Source organism: Pygocentrus nattereri, chromosome 1 (genome assembly GCF_015220715.1).
Source record: "Pygocentrus nattereri isolate fPygNat1 chromosome 1, fPygNat1.pri, whole genome shotgun sequence".
NCBI lineage: Eukaryota > Metazoa > Chordata > Actinopteri > Characiformes > Serrasalmidae > Pygocentrus > Pygocentrus nattereri.
The window spans coordinates 20764872-20791618 of NC_051211.1; the positions used below are offsets into that span (position 1 = coordinate 20764872).

The 26747-nt window shown below is 43.5% G+C and overlaps 1 protein-coding gene across 3 annotated transcripts in view; it reads left to right on the forward strand.

The window, feature by feature from the left end:
- The first annotated feature begins 5275 nt into the window (after positions 1-5275).
- The window catches only part of cnot3b (CCR4-NOT transcription complex, subunit 3b), a 28624-nt gene continuing 7152 nt past the window's right edge, over positions 5276-26747 (forward strand). The window contains exons 1-14 of one of the 3 annotated variants that reach the window (XM_017718556.2): positions 5276-5438; positions 11800-11860; positions 15506-15573; positions 15819-15893; positions 16946-17035; positions 20054-20182; positions 20317-20412; positions 21963-22182; positions 23379-23506; positions 23706-23759; positions 24337-25261; positions 25684-25789; positions 25925-25957; positions 26066-26207. In XM_017718556.2, the coding sequence (XP_017574045.1) occupies positions 11836-11860; positions 15506-15573; positions 15819-15893; positions 16946-17035; positions 20054-20182; positions 20317-20412; positions 21963-22182; positions 23379-23506; positions 23706-23759; positions 24337-25261; positions 25684-25789; positions 25925-25957; positions 26066-26207 (2091 nt within the window). In that variant the 5' untranslated portion in view covers positions 5276-5438; positions 11800-11835. Of the gene's footprint in view, positions 5439-8380; positions 11267-11799; positions 11861-15505; positions 15574-15818; positions 15894-16945; positions 17036-20053; positions 20183-20316; positions 20413-21962; positions 22183-23378; positions 23507-23705; positions 23760-24336; positions 25262-25683; positions 25790-25924; positions 25958-26065; positions 26208-26747 lie in introns of those variants that run through there. The other 2 variants (XM_017718557.2, XM_017718559.2) reach the window with 2 other exon arrangements.

The window sequence follows — 26747 nt, forward strand, 5'->3', positions numbered from 1 at the left end:
TTTTTTTTAATCCTTTCATTATTTTGGGATACTAAATCCATCCATCCATCCATTTTCTTAGCCGCTTCTCCGTCAGGGTCGCGGGGGGATGCTGGAGCCTATCCCAGCAGTCTTCGGGCGGAAGGCAGGATACACCTTGGACAGGTCGCCAGTCCATCGCAGGGCAGACAGACACAGACAGTCACTCACACACTTACATCTAGGGGCAATTTAGCATGTCCAATCGGCCTGACTGCATGTCTTTTGACTGTGGGAGGAAACCAGAGAACCCGGAGGAAACCCACGCAGACATGGGGAGAACATGCAAACTCCACACAGAGAGGACCCTGGCTGCCCGGCCGGGGAATCGAACCCAGGCCCTCGCTGTGAGGCGACAGCGCCACCCACCACGCCACCGTGCCGCCCCCCCGGGATACTAAATCATTTTTTGCAATACCATCAGAATTTTGATGTCATTTTTTGAAATACTAAGTCATTTTAAAATACTGTCTCATTTTGCAATACTAAGGCATTATTTTAAGATCCTGTCTCATTATTTTGAAATACTACCTCACGACTTGGCATCTCAGAATAACGAGATCTCATAATGCCTTAATATCCCAAAAGAATGACACAGTGGCCCAAATGAGGTCATAGCAGTTCACTTAGTAACTAAAAAATAATTAGGTGCTGCATTTGGCAGGAATGGACCTCCCTGTATTATAGATCCTTGTAGCTAATGGTTGGAATATCAAGCATTTCTTCATTTAAACACACACGGACTGTATTTGAAAGGCAAAATAGTATCAAGTCGTTTAAAACTATATATACCCACCAGATTCCACTGGTCTTCCCGCTGAAGCATGTAACAGAAACTCACTCTAAAGCAACCTAAAACCCACATTTCTCTCAGACTTCTCTGGTGATAGACACCTTCATCTGCCAAAGAATCATCCCTTAATCTAAAGACAAAGCACTGAAGGATGCATTTCCTCTCTGGTAGCCTTTAACTCTTGAGTTGTGAGAAAATTTATTAACGTTAAAGGGAAATTCCACCGATTTTTAATACTGTGGCATCGCTGTAGGGGAGGCCATGGTTTTACCACGAGAAATGCTCTTTTATTGAACACCAAATATAAAGACACATAACAGCACAGAACGAAAAGGAGGAGGTCACCAGCCATACATCTTTGCATTATGGTGGACGCTCTAGCCCGCTGACCGACACACAGACAAATAACATCTTTAAACCAGCAAACAACATAAACAGCAGACCCCTTTTCCTAATGGTGCGCACCTTCCACGAGCCTCTACAGCAGCGTCAACTATTAGCAGGAAGCTATAATATTTACACATAATTTAGATGCAAACAAAGTCATTCAGAGTGGTTTAGTGTGAAAAGCTCAGTGGTTCTGATTGGAACCAGATGTCTGAAGAGTGCAATGCCTCTAAAAGCTCCTCACAGAAAGCCATCACAAAAAATGGCTATGAACTCTCAGCCTGATGTCTGAGGCATTGGTTTGCAGGTTTTGGTCTAAAATGTATATTTCAGACAAGAAAGGGGTGGTGGAGATATATTCAAGGTGTTGTGAGGCAAAATAGCACCCAAGAAAAACTTCTTTTTTAAAAATCCAGATTTACTACCATTTTACATTTACTAATGGTACAAGTATGTCTACTGATTTCACTGGATAGTAAATAATAAGGTTGGATTTGCATTGTGGACATTACAGTCCCTTTTTCCACACCACTCTGAATAATTTACATCATAACGAGAGATTTCGAGAGAAATCTAGGCAGTCAGGGACCAAAGTACGAGAGAAATCTAGGCAGTCAGTGAGCGAAGTACGAGACAAATCCAGGCAGTCAGGGAGCGAGGTACGAGACAAATCTAGGCAGTCAGGGAGCGAAGTACGAGACAAATCTAGGCAGTCAGGGAGCGAAGTACGAGACAAATCTAGGCAGTCAGTGAGCGAGGTACGAGACAAATCTAGGAAGTCAGGGAGCGAAGTACGAGACAAATCTAGGCAGTCAGGGAGCGAAGTACGAGACAAATCTAGGCAGTCAGGGAGCGAAGTACGAGATAAATCTAGGCAGTCAGGGAGCAAAGTACGAGAGAAATCTAGGCAGTCAGGGAGCGAAGTACGAGAGAAATCTAGCCAGTCGGAGCGAAGTACGAGAGAAATCTAGGCAGTCAGGCAGCTAAGTACGAGACAAATCTAGGCAGTCAGGGAGCGAAGTACGAGAGAAATCTAGCCAGTCGGAGCGAAGTACGAGAGAAATCTAGGCAGTCAGGCAGCTAAGTACGAGACAAATCTAGGCAGTCAGTGAGCGAAGTACGAGACAAATCTAGGCAGTCAGGGAGCGAGGTACGAGACAAATCTAGGCAGTCAGTGAGCGAAGTACGAGACAAATCTAGGCAGTCAGTGAGCGAAGTACGAGAGAAATCTAGGCAGTCAGGGAGCGAGGTACAAGACAAATCTAGGCAGTCAGGGAGCGAGGTACGAGAGAAATCTAGGCAGTCGGAGCAAAGTACGAGAGAAATCTAGGAAGTCAGGGAGCGAAGTACGAGAGAAATCTAGGCAGTCTGGGAGCGAAGTACGAGACAAATCTAGGCAGTCAGGCAGCTAAGTACGAGACAAATCTAGGCAGTCAGTGAGCGAAGTACGAGAGAAATCTAGGTAGTCAGTGAGCGAAGTACGAGAGAAATCTAGGCAGTCAGGGAGCGAAGTACGAGAGAAATCTAGGCAGTCAGGGAGCGAGGTACAAGACAAATCTAGGCAGTCAGGGAGCGAGGTACGAGACAAATCTAGGCAGTCAGGGAGCGAGGTACAAGACAAATCTAGGCAGTCAGGGAGCGAGGTACGAGAGAAATCTAGGCAGTCGGAGCGAAGTACGAGAGAAATCTAGGCAGTCAGGGAGCGAAGTACGAGAGAAATCTAGGCAGTCAGGGAGCGAAGTACGAGAGAAATCTAGGCAGTCAGGGAGCGAAGTACGAGACAAATCCAGGCAGTCAGGGAGCGAGGTACGAGACAAATCTAGGCAGTCAGGGAGCGAAGTACGAGACAAATCTAGGCAGTCAGGGAGCGAAGTACGAGACAAATCTAGGCAGTCAGTGAGCGAAGTACGAGAGAAATCTAGGCAGTCAGTGAGCAAAGTACGAGACAAATCTAGGCAGTCAGGGAGCGAAGTACGAGACAAATCTAGGCAGTCAGTGAGCGAAGTATGAGAGAAATGCTGATTTAGTCAGTTAAGCCTTTGAAAAACTCCCTCAGCTGAACACCATGGCAGAGTTACGACACTTTCCATTCCCAAAATGAAAGACCACCCAATCTTTTTAATTACTATATAATTAAATGGTTGAGAAACTAACATAACTGGGTCATTCAGACTGGTTTGGTGTGAAACACTTTGTTCTAGAAAAGTTACCACGTCAAAATCGTTAACAATGGTGGTGATAGGAACCAGACATCCACCTCTAAAAACTCCCTACAAGAAGCGGTTATGAACGCACTGCTTGATGTCGGAGACCCTGTTTCACGGCCATGCTATGTTCAAGTTTTGACCTAAAACGCCTCGTCAGTCCAGGTATTTTTATCCAGTCATGGCGGAGGGATACATGCAGGAGGTTTAAGGCAAAAATTGTGCCTTTTTTCCATTTTTCCGGTGGATTTGGACAGTAATTAAAGGGCTGTGTGTGCTGTAGACATGGACTCCTTGTTCCTGTCACCACCACTGTGAGGAAATCTGAGCCTCTACAGTGAAATGTCATTTTGAACCACTCTGAGTGACCTTTTCACCTCAGATACGGAATCAAACAAAAAACCTGTGGATATTGCCCTTTCCTGCGCTCCTCATACCCCTTGTTTCAGCCTTGGGGGCTTTAAGGCTGGTACTAAAGCCTGGGGGTCTCGGGTCCTTGTCCTAACGGCACAGTCTCCTCAGCCTGGGGGGCTTTAAGGCTGGTACTAAAGCCTGGGGGTCTCGGGTCGTTGTCCTAACGGCGCGGTCTCCTCAGCCTAGGGAGCTTTAAGGCTGGTTTTAAAGCCTGGGGGTCTCGGGTCCTTGTCCTAACGGTGCGGTCGCCTCAGCCTGGGGGGCTTTAAGGGTGGTTTTAATGCCTGGGGGTCTCCGGTTGTTGTCCTAATGGTGCGGTCGCCTCAGCCTATGGGGCTTTAAGGGTGGTTTAAAAGCATGGGGGTCTCAGGTTGTTGTCCTAATGGCGCGGTCGCCTCAGTCTGGGGGGCTTTAAGGCTGGTTTTAAAGCCTGGGGGTCTCGGGTTGTTGTCCTAATGGTGCAGTCGCCTCAGCCTAGGGGGCTTTAAGGGTGGTTTAAAAGCATGGGGGTCTCGGGTTGTTGTCCTAACGGCGCGGTCGCCTCAGCATGGGGGGGCTTTAAGGGTGGTTTAAAAGCATGGGGGTCTCGGGTTGTTGTCCTAACAACGTGGTCTCCTCAGCCTGGGGGGCTTTAAGGCTGCTTTAAAAGCATGGGGGTCTCGGGTTGTTGTCCTAATAGCGCGGTGTCCTCAGCCTGGGGGGCTTTAAGGCTGGTTTTAAAGCCTGGGGGTCTCAGGTTGTTGTCCTAACGGCGCGGTTGCCTCAGCCTGGGGGGCTTTAAGGGTGGTTTAAAAGCATGAGGGTCCCGGGTTGTTGTCCTGATGGTGTGGTCTCCTCAGCCTGGGGGGCTTTAAGGCTGGTTTTAAAGCCTGGAGGTCTGGGTTGTTGCCCTAACGGCGCAGTCTCCTCAGCCTGGGGGGCTTTAAGGCTGGGTTTGAAGCCTGGGGGTGTGGGTTGTTGCCCTAACGACGCAGTCTCCTCAGCCTGTGGGGCTTTAAGGCTGGGTTTGAAGCCTGGGGGTCTGGGTTGTTGACCTAACGGCGTGGTCGCCTCAGCCTGGGGAGCTTAAAGGGTGGTTTAAAAGCATGGGGTCTCGGGTTATTGTCCTAATAGTGCGGTCTCCTCAGCCTGAGGGGCTTTAAGGCTGGTTTAAAAGCATGGGGGTCTCGGGTTGTTGTCCTAATAGCGCGGTCTCCTCAGCCTGGGGGGCTTTAAGGCTGGGTTTGAAGCCTGGGGGTCTGGGTTGTTGCCCTAACGGCGCGGTCTCCTCAGCTCAGTGAGAATTTCAGCTGCCCGGTCCACCTTTAACCTCGCCGCGCACACCAACCAGCGTGCGGAGTGCGCGGAAGCTGTCAACTTGCGCCTCTAGATCGACAGGACGTCTTAGCCAATGAGAGGCGACCGATGAGGGCCGCCGCCCAATAGGAGCGCAGGGGGGCGGGGACCGGGGCCGTCGGCGCTTCGGCGGAGGAGGTGTTCCTGGTGGCCATCTTTGATGCGCGAAGTGATTGTTTGGCGAATAGAAATAATAGGAAATAAAAATAAAGCCTGAAAAGTTGGGCAGTGGTGGTTGGAACAAAAGGTGAAATAAAAGGAGGGAAAGTGAAACTCAGGAAAACCAGGTAAACGGCCCTCGCTCGGCGGGGAGCAGCGCTCAGTTTTACGTGCTTCTTTTTTCCGCTTTTCCTTTCCAATTTGTAACCCAGCCAAAAAAAAGCTTCGCCGGTCGCGGAGACCACCAGCTCACTGGGGCTGGTGGGCTGGTGGGAACTGCAGCGACCGCGCCAACTCCCCGAAGTCGTACTTCGACGTTTAGTCAGCCGGGAGCGGTCTGCGGTCTGCGCTCGGCTCAAGTTTGAACTCCGAGCTCTCCGGTCGGTCTGTCGGTCTGTCAGCGCATCCCAGGAACCCGGAGGAGCTGCTTACTCGCCAGCTTCTCCCTCGGATTCCCCGTTCCACCTTAAACGGGGCAGCGGTTGTTATCATACCGCCTCAGGCGCCACAGTGTAACGGCTGCACCGTTTAAGGTGGAACGGGGATTCCGAGGGAGAAGCTGGCGAAGCCAACTTCAGCCTCGTGAGGGAGCACATGCGTGAGAGGCTGGGCTGGAGGACCGGAGGACCGCCTGCCCGGTGCCGGAACCGCGCATCGAGACTGGACCGGTGCACTTTAACACGGGCCGTCTGTTTGGTGGAGTATCAGAGCCGCTGCCGGCGCTTTCTCCGAGTCGCTCAGGCTGGCGGAGGGCTGGCTCGGTTCAGCTTGTGCTGTGTGTGTGTGGAGCTGCTGGGCTGCTCAGCAGAGGGAGGCTTGACCAAGTGTTGCCCGAAACCCCGCTGAAGCCCCCCACACACCGCAGGACGGAGTTTCAGCCTCGTCCGAGCCAAATGCATGGACGCGGTCGATGTGCTGTAATGTGGCGCTTCGTCCTTTCCTCTTCAAACTTCGTGCTGGTGGGGTTTAGAGGACCGAGAGTCTGATCTCCTCACGATGTCCTGCCTTTAGTCTCGGGGGAAGTGCGGAGTGTTAAATGCTGAAGAAAAGCGAGTCGCCTTAAATCTGGTCAAACACGTGTTTCGTGTTTTTAGGAAAGCGGTTTCTGAGTCCCAGCTGGTGGTTTGGTGAAGTGGACTGCTGAAAGTTCTCACAAGCTGCTGGACCTTTGATGCAGGGCAGTGTGGTGTGGATGAACCAAGATAGTATTTCTCCATCAAGTCTCCTGACCATCTCTCTCTGTGTGGTCATGGCCACACTGCTCATCAGTCTCAGTGGCCTTATGCTTGGTGTCTAAAGCAGAGCTTAAAGGAGAGTTCCACCGACTTTTAAAATTCTCTGTGTAATTCAGTGTTTGAGATGTAGACGGGTCATTCAGAGCGGGCTCATACGAAATGCTTCATTTGTAGAGAAACGGTTCTGGTTTCTTTACAGTGGTGGGGATGAGAACCAAGGATTATGATGTCTGCACCTCAAATATGGCCTTTTTATTCCCTGTCCCAAACCACCTGTGAACCTACACGTGTCTCGAGTTCTTCTATGTAATGCTGATGATGGTAAAGTAATGGGAAGCCTGAGCCTGCGGACTGCTTTGATTCAGAACGACGTTCCTGTTTCCCTCCACCATGAATAGATTAATGTGGATTGATAAAAATACTTCTTAGGTTTAGACTTCTTTACAAAACTACCACGAAAAGGTGTCCTGGGCATCGGGCTGAGTATTCATAACCACTTTGTGTCGTAGTTTTCTGTGAGGGAGCTTTTAAAGCTGGATGTCTGGTTCCCATCACCACCACTATGAACATTTACGACTGTAAGTTTCTCTAGAAAGACGCGTTTCACACCAAACCGCTCTGAACAGCTTTGTTTACGTCTTAATCATTTAATTACACAGAAATTTAGAAAAATCTGTGGCGATCCCCTTCAACCATAATACATGGATAAAGCTAACCTCAGTGTTAATATAAGGTTATGCAGGGCTTACGCTGGTCTAAAGCCTGACAGAACTGGATCACTGATTAAGGTCCTGGATTCATGAAAGACCATCTCACAGAGAGAGTCTCTGTATTTCAGCTGTGTGTTTTATATACTGTATCTTTTGCATATTCTGTGTATATTTTTGATTGTCAGATCAGTTTATTATGAAAAAGATTCGGACTGGATGGAGTTTATTGGTGGGCCATATCTGGCGTTGCCTTTTTGTGTTGAGGAGTCCTGTGTTAGGATTTTGCTTTCAGACGGTCAGTGACAGCGGTCGGCAGCTCGGGGTGGGGGAGGTTTGGGTGTTATGTGATAAGTGAATGTTGACTGTTCTCTGAGATTTTAAAAAAAGACTTCAGTTTCAATTTACCAGACAAAAGGATAACTAACCGAGAGCCTCCCTCACTGGTCCAAACAGCAGCACGTGGGAGAAGTTGTTGACGCTCAGGTTCCTTCCCCAGGTTGTTGCTTTAATCTTTTTCAGCTGTACTTTAAAGGAGCATTCCAGCCAAAATGAGTTTGTAATCTAGACGGAAATAATCTGGTATGAAAACTAGGGAACCCTCTTTTGATGATGTATGTTGAAGGTGACTCTGATTTTGCGAACGCATCAAGTGTGCTTTAGTGGACACTTGAGTCCGAGCTGTTTCACATGTTCTGCTGTCTGGATTATATGAAGTTTGTATTTATTATTCTCTGTACCAGCGGCTGTGCTGGAAGTCAGGCTTTCTTTATCGCAGTGGCGGGTATTTCTGATGGCTCTGAGGCTGATTGATACAGTGCTGTGCTACAGAAAGTTACACAACTTGACAAGTGCTGGGTTTTAGGCTGGAATGCCACATTAACACCTAATGTTCAGAGTTATTAGGCAGATTGTTGCTTGAGATAAAGGACAGTGGGGTGAATCTGTTTGTGTGAGGATCTGTGGAGTTAGAGATCTCTTAGTGTTCACCATTTACATTTATGGCATTTGGCTGACACTCTTATCCAGAGCGACTTACAATTTGATCATTTTGCATAGGAAGGCCAAGGTGGTGTTAGGACTCTTGCCCAAGGACTCTTATTGGTATAGTGTAGGGTGCTTGCCCAGGTGGGGATTGAACCCCAGTCTACAGTGTAGAAGGCAGAGGTGTTAACCACTACACTATCCCAACCCCGCTATCGCCAGTCACCCCTGTCTTGTTTTAGATAAAAAAAAAAAGTGCTGACTTGGCCAGTTTGAGAAGATGCACCGGTCATTTGAATTCTCAGCAGAGAATCTGTCCCTGCTTGTGTTGGGGACAGGTGGGACGTAAGTTTCCTGTTGTGATGTCAGGCCTCAATTGTGACCGTTTTCAATGTTATTGCAGTGTTGTTAAAATATAGCACTACTGCTGGGGTGCTCTGTTACTGCTAGTATTTGTATGCTGAAATCATTATTCATTTATTGGCTAAGGCCATTGTACAGCAGACTGGACTTATTTGTGTTGTTTATTTGGATGGCAGTAAATGAACACGTATCAAACATGTAACTGGTGGTATCTCGCATACCAGATGCATTTTTTCAACATCATCTTATTCACTCTCTTTGATTTTTGCAAACTTTTGCCCTTGACAAAATCTCGCTGGCCATTCACAGTTGCTTCTGCTGTTGGCATGACGACAACCAATTTGAAGGAGCAGCTGTTTTCCAGCAAATATAACTTTTTTACAAATGCTGAAAGGATCAGAATCTCCAAAAGCAGCTCAAAAAGCACTCAAACCGGGTTATAAACATCATGTTAAGTGTGGAAGAGCGCAGCATTTCAGCTTCTCCATGAAGTTTAGCTCTTCACGTTGCTTTCGCTTTTCTTAAATGTGCAGTAGCTCGATGTCACCGTTTGTCCGTTCTGCTGGGAGCAAAGAATCAGATCTTATTCACGCTTAGACATTCAACCTGTCTGTTTTGTGCTTTGCTTGGTGTGGAGCTGCATCTATAAAATCAGCTCAAATGGAGCTGAGCTCCCAGCTGTGAGATGAAGCACTCGTGAAATGTGGTTGAGAAACTTTCGGTTCTTCTTTTGCTTTTCCAAAGTGAAAAGCATCCTGCACGATGTCACAGTTTGCCTGTTTCCTGCAGAGCAAAGGACCTGTTTAAATAAGGCTTGTCTAAGCAGTTGAACACTCCAGGTTGTGTGTTATCATGAAATGACATGCCTGTGGTTTGATCGTCGTTGCTGTAGATCATCACAGCCGTGATGTTATTAGCGATAATGCACAACCTTGTGTGTTCTGCTGCTTTTTCTACAGCAGTTAAATAAACAAAGTAAGAAGCAAACACATTGGGCTGTGAATGCGGCGTTTAATATAGTTTAATGTTCGCAGTTCCGCCAAATTATATTTCCCTAACCAGCAGCTCGTTATGTCAGAGTAACGAGCTCCGCCACTCGCTGCACAGCTGGCAGTTCGTTCTCCAGCTCCACACAGACCAGCTGACCATTTGAGAATTTACTGTAGTCTCGTCGTCAGAGTCTGGCCAAATTAACTGTCGGTCACATGTGATCGTAAAAATATAAATTTTTCCATTTCGCAGACTCGGATGTTTGGCCCCCGATCATGGTTCAGACCAGTTGGAGTTTATCAAAGGTTTGTTTTTTTTCTTGGCCCGACTCTGAGCGTAATCTAGTGGTGTAAACTGGCCAGTGACTCGATCTGAACTGACTCCTGCAACAGCCAATGGAAGCAAAGAAGAAAATACAGCAAGAAAACAAAAAAAATGGCAAAGTCCCTCACATGTGGAGCTTTTTAATGAGCACAGTCGGGTTTATGTACATTTAAAATTCTAGAAAATACCACAATGATTACCATCCATAAATCCATAATCCATAAGCATCACTTAAACATCTGTAGAGAATACTAGAGGTTCTCTAGGAAGTGATTGAGAAGGCAGAGGTAGTGTGGTTGTAGCTTGACTAACTAGGTGGCGGTAGATAGAACCAAAACCAATGAAAAGGTGTTTCGCTGCTCTAAATGTTACCTTGACAAACTAACAGGCTACATCGTGCACTGAGGTTAAGAGCAAACCTCGAGACATCACCTTCTACCACTGTATCCCTCAGCTCTAGTGTTAGCCTTAGCTCATCTGAAGGGGCACCCTCTGTAACTCAGTCTTCATCCGATGTATAAAAACTACTTTTTCCACAACAACTAAAACTAAATCAGTAACAAGTTTTCCGATGTGCCTGTGCTTGCTGCCAATTTCCTTTCATGCTGCTAATTTTGTATTAGTTTGACAGTTTAAACTGCTTGTGTATCATAAGTAAGAATCACTGTTGTATGAATATCAGCCAAAGCCTTAGTCTTAAAAAAATGATGAGCATCAGAGAGATGTTTAGATTGGACGAATATTCAGAGCCAGCATTCGATGATCTGTTTACTGTGTTCCAGAAGTGCAGAATGTTTAGGTGATGTGGTCTACTGTGCTAAAGTCTCTGCATTCACGAATACATGTTACATAATGCTACGAATGTATATAAGGTTTATGTATGAGCAGTTATATACATGGAAAAGACTGGCCATTGACATCAGTCCTCAGTTTCCATATTGGTGCATCTCTATTGAAAACTATAGTTGGTTTTATTCTGTATATCACCGCATCCAAGTAAACAGACCTAATAATGGTCTCTTAGACTTACCGCTTGTGTCAAGATTCAGACATATGATGTCCCGCTGGTAGGGCAAAACCTGTAAAAGTTTTTATTATTAAAAAATGCTATTTTTCTGCTGTGTAGTTGATTGATGTTTTTTAAATACTAACAAAGTCCACAGTATGACCAGAAAAGCTCGCTGTGACACATTTCATTGTGATTGCATTATCATATTGTCATATTGCTCACACCAGTACAGTTTCAGATCGTTTCTGCTCAAGTTCTGGGAAGCCTCACTTTGTGGGTGACTCACTGCATCACCCCACTGACAGCAGCTGTTCACTGTTGGAGGATATCACCTAACCAAACAGGTGTTACCCACAGTCTGCAGCTCACGCCTTTTTCTAGATCGTCAATTTTACTTTGAAATTAATCCCAATACATGTTTTATTTATAATTTCTTTGTACACTGACACTGGATAAAAAGAACAAAAAGTAAATAAAGTCTCTGAAACATTTGCAACTTGCATCTCCAGCTTGGATCAAGCCTAGTCTAAATTGCAGCAGCAGTGATGAATCACCCTGGGAGATTGTTTTGAAGCTTAGGCTCACTCTGGGGTTTGAGTAACTGAAGGATGTGCTAGCGTGACAGGTTGTAATTGCTGTTGAGACACCCAGAAAGCTCAGCACATGTATGTAAGTATAGAAGTCAGTGTGATGGTAACATTGCCTTTCAGTGTTTGGTCAGATAGAGTCTGTGAATCTGTCACTTTTACTGAGCTGTGAAGAGACGTTATGAATATAGTTTTCTTCTTGATGTCTTTGCTTTATTTCAGTTTGCCTAGCAGATCTCCATGTGGTAATGAAGAGACACTGACCTTGATTTTCTGCCTCTTCCCCACAGTGAAAGACGGCATGAAGACAGCATCATAGTGAAGTCATGGCTGATAAAAGAAAACTACAAGGTGAGTGCCTTCAGGAAAAAAGTAGTCTGTTTGAAGCAGTGGTTTGTCCTGCCATCTGTGTTAAACATTTTGGAAGTGGTTGCTTGTTGGCTCATAAGTTTATGTACCACACATGCAATAAATTTTGTTGCCGGTCCACCTCAATCTAAAGGCTGATTTTTTGGTGAACTTATTTATGACTGATGTAGAACCAGGGAAGAGTAATGGTGTGGATAGGACTTAGCTATCGTGTAGATAGGACCTAGCTTAGAACTAAGAGTCGTCGTCAGCTATTAGGAATTTTGAATTTGCATGGTTTAGATGATCTTTGAGCATGTATATTTAAAAGCCTGAATTTCCCGTCATATCTGGATGTTTTAGACAAATCTGACCACATTTGTGATGGGAATGTTTTTGAATGCAGCTGCTCCTGTCTTAGTTGAGCTCACACTGTGCTTGGTTTCATTCATGGTCTAACGTCATGTGCAGTCCACCCACAACTTTCAGTATTGTTCCCGCCCCTCTCATGAAACAAGTTATTAAAATGTGTGTTCAAGCATAGGCATGTGGATGCGAAAGTGGAAGAGTAATCTACTACTTGTGAAGGGCAGTGAACAGTTCTCTCGCCAAGGCCCTGAGTGATGGAAAAGTCATTTTCAGCCCGTTTAAAAGTCGTTCATTTATTGATTTATTTCATGCCATTGATAGAAAGTCAGTAATATTCCCACAGTTTGCAAACATGTCCATCAGTTTCCTTTGCAAAGAGTAGTTTAGCATCTTATCATGACACTTAACACTGTGCATGTGCACATCACGGGGTGGGCAACAAGACTCGTATACGGCGTGCGAACCTATGCGTAGTGTTCACAGTAGCGCTTCTGTCGCTGCACTTTTCTCTGTGATAGGATATTATAGATGTCATACAAATGCCTGTAGAGGTGAACCTGCTCAGCAGATCTCCCTACTAATGAATCTTAGCCCCCTGATCGAGCTCTGAAGTGATCAGAGGCCCTCCAGTATTTTCAAGCATGTATGATGTTTGCGACTCTGAGCGTTCACGAGTTCCGTAGTATTAGATGGTCAGCGTATAAATGAACAGCTCAGCTGGGTAGTAGACAATGAGAGAGTAAGGAGACAGAAAAAAGGTGAAGATAGTTGACGCACTCTGGCAGGTGAGTGGCGCAGTGGTGCTTGGACTCAGGAGAGCAGACTGTTCAGTTGAGGCAAATAATTACTCTCTTTACAGTTTCAGGTCAGCAGACAGTTTGTGGTAAAGTATTTCAGCGCTGACGGTGCTGTTTGTGTTCCAGCCCCAGATTTGTCCCCAGTTTGCTGCACTTCTTGTGCATGCATCAAAGCTCAAACAGGACCACTCCAGTTTAGCTTTGTTTGTATCACTTGATGGGGAGATCTAGGATTTTGAGTTCTCTTCGTAGCTGAAACTCTTTGTGTCTTGTACCCTCTTTTTGCCGTACAGTCTACCTGTCAAGCTTTTTTCTTTAGCTTGCCCCGTTTTGACATGTGTGAACACTACCCATATTCAGGTCTGCATCAGACACTGGTTCAGGAAACCGAGCAGGCCTCGGTCCACTTCCTGCCAAACCCTGAGTTCACTGCTAGTGGGACGTGTTTTATGATAGAATGAGGGAAATTCATCAGTAGAGCCGACTTTCCTCTTCTTCTAGAGAAACGTCAGTGCGGTACTATGAGCATAATAAGCCTGTTTGAATCTGTCTATTTACAGACTCGCTGCTCTCATATCGCTCCTGCAGGTTGAGCTGCTGTTAAAAACGACAGACGAGCTTTAAAATAATAGTGAAGATCTGCATTTGATTTTTGACTCAAACTGATACGCTACTGACAAAGAAGCAGGTATCATGTAAGGATCATTTTTATTGTTAATGATTGTTAATAATTAAACGATGCTGACCCAAAAGCCCACTGTGTGGTTCATTTCAAATGAGGCGCTAAAACCCTCAAAATTAAAGAGACTCCAGACCAAGCAGTTACTCCTGTGGGAACTACAACAATGTTTTCAGTGAAAACGCGACGGACTTCAGCTCCAAATCACAGTCCACATCTACATATCACTTTTTTTTCTTTTTCTTCTTTTTAACATCTCTGCAAACGTGGTTTTTCAACAAAGTTACAAATTTTGGTTTCTGTGATTTGACGTAAAATCGATGATCTGATCTTTTCAGGCCCTAATTCGCAGGGTTTCAGCAATTAAGAGGAAAATTAACTAAAATCAACTTTTGTTTTTTAATATTTTCCTGAGCTGCTCTGCTTTATAGTTACAAATGGTGAGTCTTGGGGTGGAAAAGGTTGAGAACCCTTGATCTAGTGAACGTGTTTGTTAAAGACGGATGTTAAGGTTTTGATGTTCTCCATGTTCAGAATTCATTAGGGTTTTAAAAGTCATGTAGTGCACTCCCCGCTTTAGATGAGCAGTGCATTAGGACTTCACATTGTATTTTGATGCCTACTGATGGTTCTGATTTACATCGAAAGGTTTGAAAGATTTTGCCTGAGCTTGTCCAGACCAGGCAGCTCTGGTCTGGTTCAGTTGTGTTTGGATGCATGTCTTGGGCTCAAGTCAGGTTCACATTTCACATTTGGGCTTGTCTGGCATTTTACAGATTGTGCCCTGCACATGAAGTGCATGAGCTAACTATTGTCTATTAGTTACCATCGAGTTGCGCAGCAGTGGAGGAGAGCGGGTTTGTCAGAAAAGCACATCTGTACAGCTGTGAGTAATGTATGTTTGAAAGTTTTGAGCCCTAGTCTGTCTCTTTCAGCATCAGTCTCTGTAGCACAACAGCAGCAGGAGTCACATCTCTTTAACTCATCTGAGGAGCTCACGTTTCGAATTTTATGTCTGAAGCCTTCTGATTGGCTGGTTGAGCTGTACCTGAATGTCCTCCAGGTCCAGGCGTACGCTATGTGTCGCACTGAACGTTTGAAGAGACCATCATGTACAGACAAAGCCTAAGATTTATTTACTCTGTGTATACAAAACCCTTCAGTCCATGCTGCGTGAAACGCAGCCCATATAAACAGTTCTGTCTACAGACAACTTCAGATTAAGCTGTTTCACTCAAAATGAATGCTGCACTGTGAGTACTGAGCAAAGACAAATTGAGCAACGCTGCTAACGCTCTGCACTGAAGTTGAAAGCCAGGCATGTGTGTAAACAGTAGGACAGTATGGCATCTCCACAGCCAGTTTTACAAAGACACTTTAAAAAAAATCACAGTTTATACTTCGCTTTTCTATTCAGTGAAACACTAAAGTCACATTGACAGACTTTGGTAGGAAACGCTGACTCTCTTTGTCTGTTTTTTAGGACTGATGTTGCAACAAATTCATAAATGAGTCTTCTGATGAAAAAGCACTCTCTGTTTTACTCATCATTTTGCTCAGCACCACTCAGTGGTACTTTTTAAAAATTTTCCATGGACCAATGTTAGTTTAGTAGATGAAACAGTGTGTTTCGTATTTTTTGGCCTTCTCATTTACAAATTCACGCGCTTTGATTTTTTTGTTTGTTTGTTTGTTTGTAATAAACTTTTATAAAGTCAAAAATCTTTGACTTCTGATGCTGGTCTGTCTTTCCCCTACATGCCTCCAAATTCCCCCTCTAACTCTCTGCTGTTCTGTCCTCAGGAGAAATTGATCGATGTCTGAAAAAAGTAGCAGAAGGAGTGGAGCAGTTTGAAGACATCTGGCAAAAGGTGAGAGTTATCCCTGAACTCCGAAACACATACGTTTTGTTGTTGTTGTTGTTATTAATATTATTATATTATTAATACATTTTTACATTTCATTTTGTTAGTAGCACTGCTTTCTGAACATGTCCATGTATTTTAGAAAGATACTCAAGCTTTTATTTTTCTTCTGCCTCCTACCTTTTGCACAAATGATTTTGTAGTGGTCAGCTGTGTGTGTATGTGCATGTGTGTGTCTTTTTCCCCCTCAGCTTCACAATGCAGCCAACGCCAACCAAAAAGAGAAATACGAGGCTGACCTCAAGAAAGAGATTAAAAAATTACAGGTGATTAAATTGCACACATTTGGTCATATGCTGTATGCTCTGGACACAGACAACTGAACAGTAATTCAGTATAATTTTACAGCGGTGATCTGTTATTTTTGCACTTTATCCCGTGTTCCTAAATGATGGGGTTTAACTGTTTTGCTTAATTTCTGGAAGTGTTACCCTGCGTTCACATTATCAGGCTGCAGAGTCGTGGGTTAGTGGCCATTTCTCATGATAGTGGGTGACTTGGTAATTGGGATTTGGCAGCAAGCGACATGGCGAGAGGGAGAAAACATCATTGCGTGAAGTTGAGATTTTCCCAACATTATGCAAATGAACTATGAAGTGCTAATCTAAATTGGCTCCTTGGGCTAAGGGGGTCTGAGGGTCCCAGTCTGCCGGACTTGACCAGGGCACCCTTAAATTTCCTTTTAAATTTCTTGAACAATGGAGTGCAGCTATTGTACAGTATAAAGAGTTATTTTTATAGTAATACTCCAGTGTTTTTCAATCTAATCTCTACCTGCCGCATCTGTATCATATGGTTGGTTACCTTGGGCAATAATTTTGACCTGTTTCTCTGTACTTAAAAAGGAACTGAAAACCTGTTGACTCAAAACACACTTATAATATAGGCAGTTGCCCGTTGGCTTCTATTACAGGTCTGTTTTGAGTCCATAGGTTTTCTGTTCTTTAAATAAGCCCAGGGAAATAGTCAGTGGTGGTTTAGGTACTATATGTGCTGGAAGTGTATGGGAGGGGCATTTCAGTTAAGATTCCTCTTTAAAATTACACACCTTGGTCAACTGCTACCAACAGATTCTTCTCACAGTGGTGTATTTTGCTGTCCAAGGTGTGTTTATCTGTGTTGGTTGCTATGAGGACGCTACCCAAGCCAAGCATATGCATGTGTGTGAGTGAGGTCCACTGTGCTTGGCCTCACTGGGCGAGTCCCTGCACGCTGGATTCAGGTGTACTCAAACTTTCTCCTTGCTTACCCCATGTCTTTCTCTCTCTCCCTTTTTCTTTCCTTTTTCTTTCTTTTGGCCATTTCTTTGGGTTGGCAGCGCCTTCGAGACCAGATTAAGACGTGGGTGGCCTCCAACGAGATCAAAGACAAAAGGCAGCTAGTGGACAACCGCAAACTCATAGAGACGGTAAGTGAGCATTCAGTTTGCTGTTCACTGCTGGTTATTTGTCCTGCCAGAACGTGACTGTAGAATTCTCATGTCTGCATTTTGGTGCTAATTATTTATTATTCTCTATTATTTTTCTGTTACCAGAGAAACAGTATTTACTGGAGATCTGTTGGTTCTTGATCATAAAGTGTGTCACCGAGATTGTACAGAAATAAAAGCGTTAATCCAAGACCAAATTCTGAACTTTCTCTGAGATTTGAGTTTTATTGCTGAATGTGATGCCTGTGATGTATCTTGTGATATGTTGAAAGCACACGGATGAACGCTAACAGTCAGTAGAGATGGTAGGACTCAGACCTAAAATGGTTATGGTTACACTTTTCAAAAACAAGCTTGTTCTCTGTCAAAAAAAGTGCAGGTTGAAGCGACACACCTTCACTGTTCCCAGATATATCGTCCTGTCTTAATGAGCATCCCGGCTGAAACGCCACACTTGTATCAGTGATTGTCTTTACTGACACTGCTTTAGTTGCAGGTCTTGAGCTAGCTTTCTTGCTTTTGCAAGAAATGTGCAAAATGTCATCACTGCCACAATTATTACATTTTTCTTTCTTCTGCTTTTTTGTGTTGGCACCAAATTTTTATTTTTTTTCTCTTTTTTTCCCCCCAGTTTTGTTTCCCTAGGATTTATTCTTATTGTCATTTGTTTACAAAGATTCAAGGGCCACATGCGTAGTAGTTATATCTTACGTAGGCTAAACAATCGGCAGGTCTTTAGTAGTTAATTAAAAATAAACCATGTCCTGATCTTTTTAGTGTTTTTTTTTTTTTTTTTGTCTGTGGATTTTAATGCTTGGGATCAGCCATCAATACCCAAGCCGAGTCAATATTTGTATTTTTGTAGGTACTAAATGCAGCCTCCTAACTTAGGTAGGATGTGCTACTCTGCTAATTTAACACCAAAATAAGTCTGTTTAACATTGGTGAGTGATCCAGTTTGATCCACCTTTGTGATGATTTGGCTGCCATTTGTTTTTAAATGCTGCCGTAATCACTTAATTTTTTTATGTGCATATCTGTACTAAACTGATGGCTTTTTTCCCTTGGTTTTGAACATTTAAATATATATATATTTGTCAGGTCGGATTTATTTTTTCTGCTCAGTTTCCAGCTCCCAAAAACTTACATAGTGTAGCTTTAACAAGCAAAAAACACGCAGCACTGCCTCTGGTAAAATGGTGCATTTAAGCAAGGTGATTTGTTTTTAACCACTTATGAGGGAAGGGTGTCACAGAGGTGTATTTCCTGGTAATGGAAATGTGTTAGATTCCTAGAGGAAAGGCTTGCACACAGTATAAACACCAGCACTGAACATATTAGAATTTTTCCACCCTGCAAGCATCTAAACTCTTATACTAACTTCTGAAGTGCCTGGTCCTTTGGAATATACCTGGATCAGATTAAGAAGCTGTGGTGCTGGTAGTGGACGTGGTAGTATCTGCCAGAGTGTAATTGTCGTAAATACGTAGGTAATAAAGAGATTTTAAAAGAACAGACTAAGTCTGTTGAGAGATTTGATGCTTTGTAAGATGTCTGATTCCTAAACAAGGCACACTTGACACCAACAGCTGAAAGCTTCATCTCACAGTCATGATCCTCGCTGTGGTTGTATCACGAGAAACTAGCGGACATGAACCTGGCACGAGTCCATGCCTTCTTGTATTTGTTCATCCCCAGTGTTGCTGTGATTTGCCAGAAAATGAAGAGCAGCTAAGGAAAGAGGGTTGATTCCACGACTGTGTGCTTTGTGTATTGAGGCTATATTGTATCACCTGAAAGTGAAGGCTAGTGAGATTGTTTCTTTTGCATTATTTAAAAAACTTTAATTTTTCAAATCTTCTGTAATATTTTAACAGGGCTGTATATGTGTAATATTTACATTTATCACTATCATAAAAGGCTGTCAACCTACAGCATGGGACTGCTGTATCTGTACCGTATTTGTATTGTATATAAATGTCATTGCGGCTGTATCATGTAGTCATCATTAACATTCTATACCAGTCATTATGTTAACAGTGCTTAATGTGGAAGCCTTTACTGTATTAGCAACCTATGTTCGTCAAATACATTCGCATCAAGACTGGTCATTTCTGCTAGCAGGAAAATTAGATTCTTCATTATGTGCTAACATCGACCCAATGATGGTGTTTTTCTTTCCCACACTGGGCTCACTACTAACATGATTTGAGTCTACACATTGACTATGAACAAACAAAGCCTGTAACAGATATCCAGGCAGCCCTTTTTACTGTGTGTTGTCTACATATACTATGACTTGTTCAGTTAATATTTCAAATGAATGCTGAATTACTGGATTCACCTGTTAGCTCGGTATCAGTCCACCGATCTGCCTAGGTGAAGTTTGAGAGGATTTGGTGCCATTTACTTCATATGCACACAGTTTATCCCTGCAAACACAAGTTTATTTGTGAGATTGTGATTTTTTTTTTTTTTTTTTTTTTTTTTTTTTTTTTTAAACTGGTTGGCACAAAGGTTTCTACCTTCATGATAGATAAAAGGATAAAAAGCATGTGTCTGCTCCTCCTTCTGCTGTGGCTATTGTGATTGTTTATAAGCTCTGCGCAGAGGATAGACTCCATCCACGTGAATAGAGTATAGAGTGAATAGAGTCCACAGGGGAGTTTCTGAAAGCAGAGCTGCTCTGTGTGTCTAAGAAATCTCAGGTGAAACTTTAGTCAGTGAATAAATTGCATTGATGGAATTTACAAGGGTACAGTGTAACGTTAATACAGTGTTGTAATGAATTAACGAATACGGCACTTGCCTAATTATCAAATATCCGACTCCTGGATGTACTATTTCATACTTCTATGCTGTGAAATCCAGTATCTTAGAAGTCTTGATCATCTTTGGAGAGTTATTGACTGGCACTCAGGGACTGCTTTTAAAGACAAGGTCCACTTTTGCTTCATGTATACCGGAACTGAACTGCTTCCATCCTTGTGTCCGTAGCAAATGGAGCGCTTTAAAATCGTGGAGCGGGAGACGAAAACGAAAGCGTACTCCAAAGAGGGACTCGGCCTTGCTCAGAAAGTAGACCCTGCACAAAAAGAAAAAGAGGAGGTTGGACAGTGGCTCACGGTAAGAACATCAATCAGTGTGAGCTATTCTTGACTATTCTTAAAACATGCTACTCGTTTATGTATCTTAACTAGGTGTGACACAGCATGGGCACTGTTTGACATGTTAATTCTGTTCGTTTCTTTATCATACAGACAACGATAGACACGTTAAACATGCAGGTGGACCAGTTTGAGAGCGAAGTAGAATCACTGTCAGCTCAGGCAAGGAAAAAGAAAGGAGATAAAGAGGTCAGTTCCCATCTTTTTGCGTCACTTTATTAATGCAGGCAACAGTCCAACACAGATGGAGGAGGTGGGGTTGGCTTGTTAAGGACTGTACCTCTCCTGTTGTTTCTTTTAAAAGGCTGAGTGGCTGGAAGGTCATAGTTTTGAATATAATTTCCTGCAAGTGCCTGAAAAGGATATGCTGCATTATCTCTAGACACACTGGCAGTCTCGCAAAACACACAGAAGCAAAGAGTTTTTTAATCTAAATTCCTCTGCTGGCTGAATATGTTCAAGGGCCAATATCCTACAGTTTTTATGATGTTAGTTTGGGTTTGTGTAGCAGACAGATGTAATTTGTTTTAAAACGATCAATTTCTAACCTCTCTTTATTTTTGTTAATGTGCCTCTAAGATTGATGTACACTATATCTCCAAAACTCTTTGGACACCTCTCCCAGGCATCAAGGTCAGGTGTTTCAGCCACATTCATTGCTAACTGCAGTCTCCATAGACAAACTCTGGCAGTAGAATGGGCCATCCTGAAGACCTCAGGATGACTTTTAATGTGGCACTGTCATATGATGCCATCTTTGCCACGATTAAAATTTGTGTTTGGCTGAATCTGCCCCGTTCAACTGTAAGTGCTGTGCCACAAAGCAATGAATTGCCTTTGGAGGCAAAATAAGCTATGTATCAGAAGATTCATGAAATGAATTTCTGTGGCCAAGCAACTGCACTCAAATGCGTATATGCATAGCATTGAGGATAAGGAGCGATGGTCTGGCCCGTTTTTGAGGATTTGGGCTAGATCCCTTAATTCCAGTCAAGGGTAATGTTAGTGCTGCAGCATGCAAAGACATTTCTGACAATTAAGTTCTTTTCACTTTGTGGCAGAAATTTGGGGAAAGCCCTTTCCTTGTTTCAGCAAGGTTGTGTAAAGGAACTCCAGTGGCCTGCACAGAGCCATGACCTAAACCCCATTGAAACCTTTGGGATGGATTGAACTGTCAGGTGTTGGCCAGGCCTGATCTCATAAATGTTCTTTTGACTGAATGGGCACAAATTTATGCAGACAGGTGTAGATGTCTGTTCAGCATACATGTACATTTGTTGGCTTTCGTCACATCACAAAAAACACTGATCTCAAGCTGGACTCCTTTTGCAGCTTGGTTTATATATATGGCCTCTATGGACTGGAGAGTGAACATATCTTTTGCAAATTTAATGTTTATATACTCTGTCAAACTGTTCTGCTTCAAAAAAGAGGAAAATTCAGTTTTCCATGATATGGGCCCTTTAAACGTCTTGTGTAACAGTGCTACCACGGTGGTTCTCGGACTGAAGATTATTTTTTAACAAGATATTTCTCAAAGGAAAAAAGTGCATAGACCTGTATAGTTTGCAGTGGTGTATGACATGTTATGTGGTTACTGCTGTCATCTCATTACTTCACTTTACATTCTGTAATTCGGTGCCATTTCAAGCCAGATTTGTATTCATTTTTCCTTCTAATATTTGACCCTGAATGCTGATGATGGGTATCAGATTGTGATCTCTACTGCTACTCTTTAGAAGCAGGACCGGCTAGAGGAGCTGAAGAGGTTGATAGAGCGGCATCGCTACCATATCCGTATGCTGGAGACCATTCTGAGAATGCTGGACAACGACTCGGTACAAGTGGATGCAGTCCGCAAGATCAAAGACGATGTGGAGTACTATCTAGATTCCTCTCAGGACCCTGACTTTGAGGAAAACGAGTTCCTCTATGATGACCTGGATCTGGAGGATATACGTAAGTAGTGCACTAACTTGACTTCTGGAGCTGGGGCTCACCTTTTTCACCTCTCAAGTGAACAAGTCTCACTGATATGAAAGGAGGCGATATGTAAGTGAACAGTTCAGTGAAAAGCTATTAGGATTTGCTCGTATTTAAAATTAAGTATAGTAAGTATTTGTAAGTAAGTATAGTTAAGTATTTCTACTTGGCTTAGTGCCTTAACTTGAGCATGTTTCCAGGGATGTATTGTTAAGGACATGATTAATAAGAAGGCTGAGTATGTATAGTTGTAACTACACTAAAACTCTAGCTGGCACCAAAAACAATGACAGGATATGTATTTGTTCAGTGTTACCTTGACCATTTTGGCATAATCCTACACTGAAAAACCTTTCTTTTGTTACCATCTACTGCTACACTAGTAGTTCTTCTTGCGTTAGCCTGTTCAAGGCATGTTTGTTAAGCACAGTGACCAAAGGATTTCCCTTGGACATTTTTAAGCTATATGCCTTGTTTTCAAATGTATACCTCTGTAAGGTTTTATTTTTGGTTTTGTTTGTATCTGGTTACAACCAGTTTACAGTGTTTTACATGCAAACCTCAATTCCAACAAAGATAGGACAATACATGAAGTGAAAACAGAAATTAGTGATTTTATCTCTCCCACTTTTATTTGTATTTAAACAAAACAAAACAAAAAAACACAATATAAAGGAAAGATTTAATGTTGTACCATCAGCTTAATTGTTTTTGTAAATATATGCTTATTCCAAAATTGATGCCTGTGAGACATTGCCGAAATGGGGAAATCTGGGGAAGGCTCTGTGCAACAGACAAGGCAGAAAACCACAAATGAATGCCTGTGAAACTTTGCTCTCTCAGACAGAAACTGCATTTAAAACCAGCATGGTTCTGTGATGAGTGTCACCACATACGTATGTCCATACTCATTTCAACATGACCGCACCGAGCTACATTCTGTACGTTTTACACTCAGAGGGTGCGGGTGCAAGGCTGGCCTGGCTGCATCCATACCTGTCTCCTTCTATAATAAACAAATGGTGTCTTTAGTTCCCATGTGATTCATTGTTTTAACATGCTCCTGTCCTTATATATAAATTTTTTGAAACAACAAATTTGGAATACCCATCACTAGTTCTCCTCTGCTGTATATCTCATGTTTTCCTGTATTTCCTCCTAAAACGTTTTAGCCCAATCGTTGGTTGCCACGTCTCCGCCAGCTCACACGGAGGATGAAACCTTCCAGCACTCCAGTTCCACACCGACCTCCACAACCTCATCATCTCCCATCCCCCCATGCCCAGCTACTTGCACTACGGTGAGCACTTTGATATACCAGCTTCAGTGCCCTGTGCACTTTTATCCATCAGAAAAGTGAACTTTTTGGGGGCATTTTCAGACACTGTGCTATTATGCTGTATGAGTATCCTTCTTTTTTATTGCCATGTGTTATTTGAATATTTTTTCCCTCTTTATTTATTTAAATATATTAATTTATATTTTCCTCTATCCTGGAGAATTCGGAGGATGACAAGAAGAGAGGACGTTCAACTGACAGTGAATTCAGCCAGGTAATTAAATGGAAAAAATCTCCTATTCAATGAGGATATGTTAGATGGGACATGATGGATTTACTCAGATAAAGCACACAGATTAGAAAGCTGAAGAAAATAATAGGTGATGAAGGAGCAATCATGAAATACATGTAGCTACCAAGAGAGGAGGATTTTTTTTTTTCTTCACACCAATAATTCCTTTAAAGCACATATGTCAGGATCCGGTCCTCGCAGGCCAAAACACTGCAGACTTCAGCACACTAAATCATTATTCATACACACTAAATCATTGTAGCTCATCAGCTAATTAGCAAGGCCTTCATGAGCCATCAACATGAGTGTTAGATGAGGGTTAACGCTAATCTCCAGCACACTTTAGCCCAGAAGGTCCCCACTTTGACATGCCTACTTTTAAAATAAGATAATTATGTAACATGTCAGTGTTACAATATATTTGCATGAATTCTAAATAATTTATAATTTTAATATTTATTTATAATTTTTATTTTTACACCTTTTATTATATATTCTAGTGAAATCATTCTTGAGTAGAGGTTTCATAATAAGTGTTTTTTCTTTTTTCCACCTTCAGTCTCCTGTGAAGAATGGCAACCCATCATCTCTCTCCTCCTCGTCCTCATCGTCATCCTCATCATCCTCTTCATCCTCGGGAGCCTCCTCAACCTCAGTGGTGTCTATGGCAGCCATTGCTAGCAGTGGTGGATCAGCAATCGGGGGCAACAGCCTCTTGGGCAGCATGGGTGGCCTCCTTCAGAACTCTTGCAGCTACAGTTCTGCCATCCAGCAGCAAAGTCAGCAGAGCCAGCAGCAGCACCAGCCTAAAAACGCCATCAACTCCCAGTCTAGTGCTGCCCCCACCAACTCTAACAGTGTCCTCCTACCCACCCCCATTTCTGCTTCCTCCCCACCCAACACCAGCACACCAAGCTGCCAGGTGCAGCCTCCGCTGGGGCCTAATTCAGTCTCCAATCTGGGCCACAACCTGGGCTTGGGCTTGGGGAAGAGTGCCGTCACGGCAACAAGTGGTGCTAGTCAAATCCCAAGCCTCGGCCTTTCAGGGATGCCAGCATCCATGAACAGCATGGCAGGGCTCTTGCGAGGCTCCACCCCAGCACCTTACGCTCAGGCCGCCGCCTCAGGGACGGTGGCCAGCGGCTTACCAGGGTCTGTTGGGGCGAATGCCAGTAGCACAAACTCTAGTGGAATGGCACCCTCTCTGGGAGCCAATGGAAGTGTCCCTTCCATGGGACTGTTAGGCCCAGCACCTGGTGTTACGGGGGTCAGCAGTGGGGTATTAGGTCTTGGGTCCACGCAGACTGCTGTGCAGCCTTCGCCCCTGGTGGTACCCAGCCCTGTGGGAGGGGGCATGACGCAGGGGAGCAGCGTGGGCATTATCGGGAGCAATGGCGGAAACTCCGGGTCGGGAAGCACAGCAAGTATGGGAACTGCTGGGCTCCCCCGACCACCTAGTGGGCAAAAACAGAATGGCAGCACAAGTGAGTCGTCATGTCGTTATTACACAGTTATGTGGAAATAGTCCTGAAAATCTCTACTTAAGTGCTAATTAAACAATAAACATATCTCAAGTATTTACGGAGTTACATATAGGGGGGAGTGGTTGTCAAACTGGTCCTCATGTTTTTCCATTTTCCATGTTTGTGTGATTTTATGGCCATAAAAGTTATTCATCCTCATTTTTATGTGACCATCGTCCCAACTTTTTTTGTTCCTTAGAATTAACACGGTGCATTTAAGACTGTAAATGATTTCTGTTATGGTTGGTTGCCCTGTATTATACCTCATTTAAGCCCCATTCAGCCTGTGGCCTCACCAATAGAACTTGCACTATAGAACAATAGAACATTTTGAAACATCACTGTTAAATGTTTACTAAAGGCAACTCGTGTTCATCATCCAGCTTACAGTGCCGTAGTAGCAGATAGCACATCAGACTCCGCCCTCAACAGTGCCAGCCAATCACAAAACAGCCAAGCCTCATCTTTAAATTCCACAGCCAGTCTGCCGTAAGTATCACCTCTTTGTCGTCTTTTGCACACTGTTAGAGCCCAGCACTGCCTGCTGTGTGGGGTGCGGGGTGTAGGTTGTGTGCTACAGCAACTGCAAGATCTCCATTTTCTGTCTCTGATTTTATGATTTAGAGGGGGAATGTGGTTAGATCATGCAACACACTGGTATGATGTTTTCAGTTTCATTGTAAAATATGCAGTGAATTTTTAGATATCTTAACAGAACAGCTTGTGTTCAACTACAGTAACCAGTGCGTATTTTTTCACTCACAGTAAGGACGGTGGGTCCAGTCTTCTGGGGGCAATGACTCTCCCTCCCAGTTCACCCTCGCCCTCCTACAGTGAGAGTAAACCCAGTGGTGGCAGCCTGCTTAATGGGCCTCACTCCTACACGCAGGCTGCTGATGCCATTAAGGTAAGAAGTTACTGATTATCTGAAGACGAGTGAAAGATGGCATCACTTGAATTACCGATTTAAGTTTCAAGGTTTGAACATCATGCTGGTAATGTTTGACTGATTATGAAACTTTTGTTACCAGTAGTGATTTTTAAAAAATCTAATATCAATCATAATAATTTTATAGTCAAAAATTAATCAGAGGCTGATATTTTAGTTAAATGCTGCTGCACTGAGGTGAAATAGTTTTAAGAGCTTAAGACTTAAGAGCTGTATCCTAAAATGTCATTATTTTCTGAAAGTTTGTTTAGTGAAATGGCCAGTTGATCACAAGACCGAGGGGACTGCAGTCATTAACTCAGGCTTGAGTCGCATGTTGACTGACTCGTGACTCGGACCAACTTTTGACAGACTCACAACTCGACTCGGACCAGCCTTGCACTGTCTTGCAACTTGACTTGGACCAGCCTTTGATAGACTTGTGACTTGGGGACTACAAAAAAGACTTGTGAAATTTCCATCTGGGAAAAAGTTTGCTCAAAACATGCCACAGTTAAC